This window comes from Notolabrus celidotus, chromosome 1 (genome assembly GCF_009762535.1).
Source record: "Notolabrus celidotus isolate fNotCel1 chromosome 1, fNotCel1.pri, whole genome shotgun sequence".
Taxonomy (NCBI): domain Eukaryota; kingdom Metazoa; phylum Chordata; class Actinopteri; order Labriformes; family Labridae; genus Notolabrus; species Notolabrus celidotus.
In genome coordinates this window covers 23566135-23577637 of record NC_048272.1, presented here as the reverse complement: position 1 = coordinate 23577637, position 11503 = coordinate 23566135, and the positions used below count along the sequence as shown (strand labels likewise).

The 11503-nt window shown below is 43.2% G+C and overlaps 1 protein-coding gene across 1 annotated transcript in view; it reads right to left on the bottom strand.

Moving 5' to 3' along the window:
- plxna1b (plexin A1b) overlaps positions 1-11503 on the bottom strand; it is a 213408-nt gene that overhangs the window by 107360 nt on the left and 94545 nt on the right. Inside the window, 1 exon segment of the mRNA XM_034684651.1 lies at positions 3750-3890. Coding sequence (XP_034540542.1) covers positions 3750-3890 — 141 coding nt within the window.

The following is an 11503-nucleotide window of genomic DNA, read 5'->3' as shown; positions in this document are numbered from 1 at the left end:
GGATCAGTAGAAGGCAGAAGAGAGGGGAGGACTCAATTTGGGCTTAGATGGAAACATGGGAGCCTGTGTGTGTCCATGTGTGTGTGTGTATATGTGAGTATGTGTGTGTGAGTGTAGCAGCCGAGGCATGGATTTATAAAAGTACTGGTGAGGGGGGCATGGTGGGATAGATGGAGGGCAGAGGATAAAGATGAGGGCAGGACTGAGGGTGAGAGAAGGGAATTGCCCCCTCTAGTCATTAGTGCTGGAAAGGGGGTTTAGCTTGGAGGTCTAGCAACTGCAGACCCCCCTTTCTCCACCCGCCCTCTTTTTGCTTAACCTGAGCCTGCTAACCATTAATGGGGATCAAACACACAGAGAGATGAAGGTGTGTGAGAGGAAGAATGTGTGTGAACATGGGTGGGGGTTAGTTCTAAAGAAAAAAGGCATGATAGGAGACTGATGGAGACAGGACGTCCTTGGGTGTAAATGGTTGTATGTCTGTGTGCGTGTGTGGACATGAAAGCGCGTGAGCCCGGGCGTATGTTCTTGTCTTTTTTGTGTCTTTAAGACCAAATGTGCGTGTACTTGTGTCCCTTGTGCCCTTTACTGCTGAAGCTGCCAAGAGAAAGTGGAGCAGGCCACCAAGTCACAGAGGCACACACTCACACAGTGTGCGAGTTACACTTTCACAACTGCCTTGAGATGCAGCAACACAACTATTTTATTCTAGTACCATCTGCCTTGATTTTATGATGATAAGCACAACCAGGGCGTAAAATTAAATTTTTACCTCATCGGCCATTGGCTAGTCACCTCCAACAATTTACCAGCCAAAAATATTTATCACCGGCCAAATAAAAAAATCATGCCTTATTTGATTTAAAATAATTACCATACGTTTTAATAATGAAAATCCAACTTAAATAAGGCAAAAGGCTGCAGCAAAGGCTGCAGCTCATGGTGTGGTTTGTTGCGTCGTAAGTCAGCCAGGACCGAGGTTGGCCAGCCTCGTCAATTTTCCAGTTTTATTTGAAACGTTGTATAGTGACATTACTCTGTTTAGCTGTCTGTTCCTCTTCTTGATCGTCTTCTGCCTCTTTGTTTATCCTTTTTTTTTGTGGTTGCTTCACGCAGGGAATGTGTCGCCACATGGTCCTCGAAACGCTCTTCCTGCCGTGCTTCTTCAAGCAAAGGGAATGAATAGAACTCCAGTAGCTGACGTCACGCCTAGCCCGACGTATGAAAGCAAGTACAGTGCGCCGCGAGGGTCAAAATAGCCTGACAGTTGGCAGAAATGGGGGAAAGTATGAAAACAGAACCTCACATTCAATACAAAATTTTCCATCGGCCACTGGCGGGTGTGTGTTTTTGTTTTACACGCCAAACTAATTTCTTGCCCGCCAATGGCGCTTGGTGGGTGTTAATTTTATGTCCTGAGCACACCTATTCATTATTTTTAAACCAGCTCTCTTCATGTTTTTTGCTTGCTGCGGCTTCGGACTCACAAACAGAAACAAATACCAAGCTGTTTTCACACATGCACAGAACTCAAAAAAGCTTCTCAAAATACTCAGGGAGGCTGCATGTGTGAACACAAATAGCCAAATGTTTCGCCCAGCTCTTGCCTCCCAGCCACCTTTGTAAAATGCTGCAAGAAGTCAGGGTGAGTAGGCAGCGAGAAATGTTTAGGACATTTCATCACAAGTGGCGGGGTGAAAGTTATGAAGCTCATATCAAGAACCCTGGAAGAACAACAAATAACAGGATGAATAAAAACATCCAGATTAAAGAAGGAGAATAAACTCCAAGACCACAAAATGTCTGCAGATCTGTACTTTCGCACATGGCGCTGATATAAATGCAATAACTGTCTTTATGGCGAAGATCTCTGCTGCTTTGTTTGCTGTCATGCTGTGAGCATTTCACCGCAGTATTCGCAGCGTACTTTGAGGACCTTCCCCCCATCTGATGAGAAAGACTTCACGCCTTGAGGGACATGTATAATCAAGCAACTTTGAAAAAATTTCGAGGTCAGAGCTCCTGAAAACTTTGAGAAATTTCCAAGACAGCATGTGTGACAGAGGCTTCAGACTACTCTGAACACTGCTGTCTGAAATCCTTACATCAAATTAACCGTCTTCAAAACTCATAGCTGTATCATTAAATATGCCAGTGGCTCCTCAAAGCTCACTACTAATCCAAGAAGACAACATGTGTACTAAATGCAAGTAAAGCAAGTCTTAGCAGCTAATGCTACTTCCAGCTGGCCTCCTCACTCCCTCCTATCTCTGAAGCCAATTGCTGATTTATTCACAGTGACATGCGCCCATTCAGCATGATTGGAAATGCCAAATTCAAAAGGACGACACTGACCTGGAAACTGAGGTAAACAATTCTCAGTAAGCCGCATTTAAGAGAAGAATTTTGGAGGGTAAATCAATCAACTTTTGTTGCAGTCATTTTGTCAGTTACAGTTATTAAGGGCCTATTTCACGACTAGCTCTTAGTATGGTACTCTAACACATCTGTGTATAACCAAAGCATTAAAAACTGTTGTGAAAGACTTAGCTTTCATCTTTTGGTTTGAGGTCGTTTTAATTTGGCAAAAGTTATTTTATTCCTGCTTGTGTTAAGACAGCATTCAACAATGATGTACTGAGGTATATTTGCGTTTAGTTAGAACACAAAATGTACGTCACAGATAACAAATTTTGAAAAACGAAACTCCGGAAAGAAAAAGAAAAAAAGCTGTTTTAAAATGTCATGTTTTGGCGAGGCTTTGGTTCAGCAGGCTACAGAATCGCTTAACCTCAAATGACTCACACAAATCAGACCCCAGACACGGACTGTATCTCACCCTTTTAATCAGACAATCTTTTTCCCAAAGCCCGTTTTAGATCTATTAAATACAGACATATTCACATCATGTACAGCCTAGCGTTCCTGACCCCCACCCCCCTCCCTCTGCCTCTGCTTCCTTCACTCACCACACTAATGAGACAGAAAAACTCAGGGAGCAGCTGGGCCTGGGGAGCGACAGAGATGCGACATGCTCTCCTCCACCGCCCCTTCCCCCCCTTATCCTTCCTCTCCCCCCGACTCACCATCAAAGTAGACATGGCCTTTACCAGCGGTGGAACTGGTAATGACCGCGGGCACATACACACACGCACCACATGTGACCTATAACACTCCCTATATGTCTGGGTGTGGGTAATGTCTTGATTATTAGCAAACCGACATGGTGGTTTTGTGTGTTACTGCTGCATGTGTGTTGCTGTGTAATTACATGCAGTGGGGGATGAGCTATGCTGTGATTGTACAGTGGGTAGGAGGGTAAAATATACAGCAACTAATGGCTAATAGAGGTGAGGTCTGCTCTGGACAGTTGGTGCTAGACTGCTGTGCCAGAAATGACTGTAGCAGCGCACAATAAAACAATTATTTGTGTGTATTTGAGTGTTTATGTATTTGTGTGATAAAAATACGTAACTGGAGCCATTTGTGTTAACAAGGCATTGTTAGCCCCGTACCACATGCTGTATGAGGAGGCTAATGATGGCTGCAAACACCCATTATTACAGCACAGACTGCATGCGTTTGTAGGAATTTCATATGTTCAAATCCACAAGAATTGTTACTATTTATGTTGTTGGCACGACAGCCGCACAGAAAAATGTACTCTGTATGGACAATGTAGTGTTTTTGTTTACTTGCGTGTTGTTGTTTGTGCATGTTGTTGCATGCATCCATAACACTGCACTCACCTGTTTGTCAGTCAACGTGTAGATCTGCTGTAGGTCTGGACTGAACAGCATGTCTCTCAGTAGGGGACTTCCTCCCTCGCTTACAGTCACCTTCTCGTAAAGCACTGCTGGACGGTTAGGACTGACAGAGTTCACCAAGATCTAGGGAGACAAAGGAAAAGAGAAAGAATAAGACGCGGACATCAACAAGTCAAACGTTGTACAAGTGATGTGAAGACATTTCAAGCAAAATAGGTCCTCATACATTGCCTATCACCAAACTCTTCAAAACAAAAGCTTTTACAAGAGACTGCCTGAAGAAAAAAGGCTGAGAGAGCTTTTATTTTGAAGGAGCTGCAAGCACACACATACAAGTCACATACAAGACAGGGGAAAACAGAAGGAGTAAACTTATCCTTTGTTCAAAACTGGGATGCAGCGCTAGACCAAGTGTTTCCCCTACCATTATACTGGGGGGGGCGGGGCGCCCCCTCAACAACGCCCCCCCTCCCGCTCCCCTTGGAAGTTCAGTTAATTTTATTTCTATATAGCGCCAGATCACAGCAGAAGTAATTCAGGGTTACCTCTCTTATAGAAGAGGTCTTGAACTTGTTCTTTTATTAAATAGACTAAATACCTTTATGTTATTTATCTTATTTACATGACGGGATGTCATTAAGCTCATCTGCTCTGGTGATGAACACCAAACCATAACAGTGTCATACCTGTTGGATCAATACTCTCTGTAAATATACATGTAAATATACAATGCAACAATTCTCTAAGCAGAATTCAATATTTCTATTTTTTATTATGTAACTACTAATTTTTTAATGTAAAAACTAACTCTGCTACTCACCACTGCACTTTTATCATATTATTTTAGCCTGTACATGCCTATTTGTTGTTCTTTTGTATTCTTTTTGTATTTATAGACTATGACGAACCTCCATGCATCTGTCTCAGTTTCATTGATGAGTTTTACCCCCCGGTCTGCGTTAGTGACAAAAACACAACCAGGGGATGTCTGTTTAGTATTTGACGTTTGCAGTTTTTGCCGCTCTCACCGTAAAAAAAGCTCTGCATCTGGAGCTTGATTTAATCCAATTTGGTGAAACCCCAGACACTTTTAGTAAGTTTGGATCAACTCCTTGGCATCAAAGAGTGCCGTGAGGTGACTGTCTGTCTAGAGCGCCTGTCACTGCAGGTGCATTCAGGGAAAGTAAAAGTGCAATGCAGACCTGTATTTTGCATTCATGGCAATTTTAATTGAATCAACCATTATTTTAAAAGATAGATAGATAGATAGATAGATAGATAGATAGATAGATAGATAGATAGATAGATAGATAGATAGATAGATAGATAGATAGATAGATAGATAGATAGATAGATAGATAGATAGATAGATAGATAGATAGATAGATAGATAGATAGATAGATAGATAGATAGATAGATAGATAGATAGATGGATGGATGGATAGATAGATAGATAGATAGATAGATAGATAGATAGATAGATAGATAGATAGATAGATAGATAGTTAGTTGTGGCAAAGTCTGTCTGCATTTAATTCCACAGTAACAGGTGGTTGTTATTGTTGCAGCCAATGTGAAATTATCACAGTTTTTGGAAAAGAGACTCACATTAATTGCCAAATTAAAATGTGTTGTCAATAAAAGTCTTGCATGTGGTACCATTATTGCATACGCCGACATGATAACAGAAGTAAATGCATGAAAGCAGCATTATTGACTGGATAATGGAGTTATTACAGCTGTTGAAAAGAGAACAAAATTCAGCACCTCAGAGAAACTAATGAAAACACTTTGAACGTTAAAATGATCACAGAAAGTGGGGTGTGTGAAAACACTGTAGTTCTGTATAGCGCCCCAGAGAAAGTAACAGTGAGATACCATCTATGGATTACAATGAAAGCTTAATCATCTAATACACCTGCAGACTAAAAACACTATTTATCTCTTAGTGCAAGTTAGCAGGTGCAAACACACACACACGCACCCACATGCTCACGTTTTCTTTGTAAGCTTTTGGTGAATAATTTGCCCAGATATGGAAAGTAATGGTGCAGATAGAAGATAGCAGATTGGCTGGTTGGGATGGCTGTGAGCCAAAGTCGTCTCAGCAGCAAATGAAAAGCACAGAGCGACGGGGGGAAGGGCAAGTATCAGCTCTCCATTACTGAGCTTTGTCGACTCGCACTGCTATCAGCCCGCTGTGACAAGGAAGGGACAGCAGGCAATGACGAGCTTGAAAATGATACTGAACGCACACATGCACCCAACACGCATGCACCCAACACACACACACACACACGCACACGCACACACACACACACACACACATACACACACAGAGAAAAAGTTACATACAGACAAATAGGTTCACACCAGAAGAGATGAAAATGATAAGATGAAAAATGACACACACATAGAAGATGATAGTTATGCACACACTAATAGGAGCTTTGATAGATATGTACATGCATTGTGCACACACACACACACACACGCACACAGAGAGAGAGAGAGAAAGGGTGCTACTGTGGACACTGAGCACACACGCTTCACGATGAAATAATTTATTTACAATCTCACCAAAAGAAACCAGGAGCAACAATCCCATTATCTCTTACTGCATATATGTGTGTGTATGTGTGTGTGTTTGTGCGTGAGTGTTAATGTGCCAGAGAGAGGTAGGCAACAAAGATGGCTAGAAAGAGCTCATAAGGCTGTGATAAAGCACTGGAGATGAGAGGAAATATGGATGTTATTATCTAGATAATGGGCCTGTAAACAAAGGATACATTTCATTCACGGATGGCTTGCATTAGATGAGCCCAAACACACAATCACCAATCACACATCGCACACACACACACACACACACACACACACACACAGGACAACATAGTTTTCAAGTACAGACAACCAGAATAAGGAAAAATGCTGGCTGACGCACACAGAGGTTTAAAGAGTAGTTATTGTTCTCTGGGCTCACAGCATCATTTTCTCCTTCTCTGTCTCTTTGGAGGAAAAAAAGAAAGGTTTCAGTTGGCAGCCAAATCCCTCTCTGGACCAGACACCCAAGTCCAGTTCACTGGCTAATGACCAGTCCCAGCCTAGGCTGGTTGCTGCACAGAAAAATACACAATAATACAGAGAATGAAAGTCTGTCTCTCTGTCAGCCTTCCTATTTTCTGTTTTCATCCATCTGCTTTCCTCTCTGTGCTTCTTCCAGTCTGTAGAATCCCAAATGCACAACGACTGTTTCCTCAGAGTTTCAATCTCTTTGTCCATTTAGATCCCAAAACCACGTTTGAAACAGAGACTCAAACACTTGAAAATGGTTGAATAATGCTTTGTTTATATTTTTACCACCCGTCTTAGTTTCCTTACAGTTCGCTGGTTTCGTTCTCTATCTTCCTCTAACTTTCTCTCTTTCTCCTAGGGATGCAGTTCAAACACTTTTTCAAAAAACATGTGAAGAGAGTGAGAATGGTGAGAAGGAGAGGGAACAGAAGAGTGGGGGAGTGGGAGTAGGTGACGTGTGAAAACAACAGGTAATAAATCGCCTCGAATCAATTCCTTCCACAGGCGCCGCAGCCAAGACCGCTTAGAGAGTACGGAGACCATGGAGAGAACAAAGGATTATGGATCGTAGAAACTAAACAGATGGAGAGATGGATGGATGGACATTTGTCTAATTGAATCAACTTGAGCAAGTTTGTGTTGGAAACAAGCTCTAGACTCTTATCATCAGTTTGACTGGGGTAGCTGTAGATTTGAGAGGCTTTAGAGCTTCTCCAGTAAGAGCTTGCACTTTTCATATCTGTGTGTGTTTTCATGTATCAACAAGCACCTACTGTAGTGTATTGGCATGCATTAACACGTATACATTCTCAGCTGCATGTCAATATGTGTGTGTGCGTTAACTCAGTGTAGAAATCAATGCAGCAGTCAGTGATGATGGGAGACGCTGCTGCTGTCTCATTGTCTCCTCTGTATTGCTTAGCTTTCCACTAAGTGCTTGATGGATGGATTCATAGAGTGATGCGGTGCTTGTGTTTTCAGGAAAAACCCATCTCTTCTTCTTCCGCTCTTGTCGACATTTGTAATGTAACATTAACAGACCTTAAACACATTAGAGGCTCTGTCTTAAGTAAGGATGTAGAGTAGCACTGAGAGGGAGGGGAGGAGAGAATAGAGACGAAGCAGACAGCGTAAGAGCGGGGGAATAATGAGGAGTGAAGCCACAGGCAAAGACTAGCAGATGAATAAAATGCAAGAGGAGAAAAACTATAGTACTTCCTTTAAATGGCCCTGATGTTAAACTTCAAACCTGATGTTTGAGAACTGCTACCCAGAGAGCCATAATGTCCTACAATTGTTATTACTTCCTGGATTGTTAAGGCTCAAATGCCGTCAGCTCAGCAAAACTGGAAATAAAAGATGTCAAATCAGTCAGAAGATTTTTCCACTAAAATAATGCTCTCTTGAGAGAAGTGGCCCTACATTGTTGAAAATAACTCATATACTGTGTTATGCACTTAATGAGTGAAACAAGTTGTAATGTAATGTCAAGCACATTGTTTGGAGTGGCCCATTTCTAAAATTCACTTAAATTCCCTAAAATCCCAGGAGATGTTATTACCATACCTGACTCTCCCAGTCTGCAACCATAGACTGTACAAAATATGGACGTAGTATCCATGACGCCACCCATCTGTTTCTGAAGCGCTGTTTTGAGGCCAATCGTCGTCGGCAGCCATATTGCTGATGTCGAGCGATTGTGACGTAAAGAGACGGAGTTTGAGCCTCCTAGTCAACAGCTGCAGTGTTCCCACAGGCAGCTGTGCCTCTCATTGGAAGAATCGTAATCTCAATATCTTTGAAATTGCGGCGTTAGAAAAAAATTCACCCCCTACAGTGTGTGCCGATCGAGAAATGAGCTATCCAGACAACACTTGTTTCTTGTACCAGGCTGTAAACATGTTTATTTCGGCTGTAAAGATCGTCTTTTTGCCATTCATGTGTATGTGACTTCCCGCACTTCCGGAGCCAGCCTCAAGCGGATCCTCGATGAACTGCAGTTTTTAGCACTTCCACATTGGGCTCATATTTTTAGACTGGAGGTTGCCCCTCGTCTGCAACATGCCTCTTGATATTCAAAAACCCTGCATAATTCCTGGATGAGAAAACAGACTGAAAGGGAAGAAAACCAACACATCAGGAGAGCATCCCAACTACTAACATCATCCTCCAGCAAGTCTTTTTTTTTTTGTAATCTGCTCTTTCAGTGCATTAACACCCCCCTCAACCCACAGATCTACCCAAAAGTCCCTAATGCTGAGGTTTATCTGTGCCAGGCAGGCCTGGTTAACTCTGATAGACACACAGGATAGCTAGCTGGTGATAGTGGTGGCTGGCAGTATGAAGGTGAGAGAGCTGGGTGATAAGGCAGTGGCACGTCATTGGGAATGATGCCTGTCATGGCCGCCAGTGACAACTGATGGAGCTTGTGTACATGAAAGAGCGAATCGAGGAGGCAGGGAGGGACGGAGATCATCATTTGTGTGTCTTCTACTGCAGGGATGGGTTAAAAAGGAAAAGAGAGCAAAAGAGTGAAGAAGGGCAAAAGGCGCTGAAGTAGGACGGAAGAGCAGAAGAGGAAGCACTGTTCAAAGAAGCACTTCCTGTTCGGAATTTTGCTTTATGTGCAGGAATTTAAAATGAAAGAACAGGAGGTAAAAATCGAGGCGACGTGATAAGGAGGGAATTCAAAGACTCCACAAAAAAAATGAATTAGCGGCTCATGAAAAGAAAGGGAATGAAATGGTCCAGGTGTTCCCGTGTCTGACAGAGAACCATAACACACCGGTGCAAGCATGACGCCTGAGTAATAGCTTTGACATTTCAAAGCAGGTTTGCAGGATGTGAGTGAACATAAAGCATACTTGACTCACTAATAGCATGTAGGAACACACATCAGCTCAAGCACACACAACTTTATAGAGAGGTGAACTTGACATAACTAGGTCTGCCCTGCTAAATGGTAGCAGGCCCCACATTCCTGACTTTGATGTAAAGGGGGACCCTGTATCCATGTGCATGTTCTGTGCTTGCATGTGTCCGTCCATGTGTGTGTGTGTGTGTGTGTGTGTGTGTGTGTGTGTGTGTGTGTGTGTGTGTGTGTGTGTGTGTGTGTGTGTGTGTGTGTGTGTGTGTGTGTGTGCGCGCATGTATGTGTGTGTTTGTGTGTGTTCAGGGGCCCCTGCTCAAAGAAGAGAAGTCAGTGTGGCCCTCTCATGAACAAAAGGAAATGAAGGAAAACAGCATGAGGGTCATGAACAAGAGAGAGAGAGGTGACAGGGTGCTGCAGTCGTTGGATTGTGAGAAGGAGCGATGAAGTGGGTGAAAAAGTGAGCAGCACTTGGAATGACTCCACTAAAGTACCAAACCTTTGTCTTACTTCAGACTGCAGATTCTACATGTTTAATTTGTATTAGTGATATACAAGAGGCTGCAACAGCTGAGGAGAACCCCTCTCTTACAGAACAAGTGTCTGTCAAGTCTGTGAGTTCTCTCCTTCTCTTCCCTTTTTCTTTTGATGAAGATCTTGTAGTGTGTCTGAAAGATGTCAGAGAGGCCATTATGGTGACATTATTCCTTCAGCTGACTGTTAGCTCTAGCCTCTTTCACACACAAGCTCCTGAAATGTTGTGTCCATTTCAGGACATTCAGGACCTGTGCCGTTTGCACCATGCACCTCACGGCGGCAGATTGTCTCTCTCACAACTCCCTATTCTCTATCTGGTTTAAACAGGGCTGGGTCACGTGTGCAGGAGGAGGAAATTAAAAAAAGGTGACATTTCTGTGTTTATATCCCTACATCACCTTACAAGAACATTTGTGTAATGTAGGCAACGGTAGAACACAATACCGACATTGGAAGCGAGCAGTAGAGAGTATTAAGTGGAGAAACTTGGCTCGCAGCATGATGTCATCACACTGCGTACTCCCTCTGGGTTAATTTCCCTGGCTTACTGGCTCATTCTGACCTCTTGCAGACTTTTTACGGCCGGAGGAGATCTGGATTAAGTCAGGCTGAAAAATGTTAACGTTTGCGTTCACACATGCAGCCCACCCAGATGAAGTCAGGAAATCTTAAATCGTGGTGTGCATGTGTGAAAGCATCTCCTGATTGTGAGCTTTACAGCCAGTATGGACAAGAAAGAAAAAGTTCAATGGGGCCATCTGTATCTGTTATTTAAGATTAACTAATGGCCCTTTTCCACTACACAGTTCCAGCCCTACTCGACTCGACTCGGCTCTACTTGGTTTGGGTGCCTGTTCCACCAGCCCGAGTACCGAATCACGGTGGGCGGGGTCGTCATAACACAGTTGCACGAAACTGTGAACGCGACACAAACACAAAAATCACAAACAATGGAGGACATGGAGGCAATGGTGTACTTGCTGCTCGATCTGTGGCTTTTTGTTGCAGGCCGAGCGAGAGAGGAAAGCAAAAGAAGGCTGCAGGCCGGGAGAAGAAATATTTAAAAATGGCGGGTTTGATTCCTGTGTTTGTGTCGCGATCATGACTATTCGGTGACGATATTCTCTGACTAATCAGTGGCCGGCAGTTAGTCGACGTCACCCTTTAGTATCGGCTCAGCTCGCTTGAAACCAGAGCAAAGCAGGTACGAAAAACTGGTATCTGACACGAGGTACCGCGCCCGTGGGAAACGCA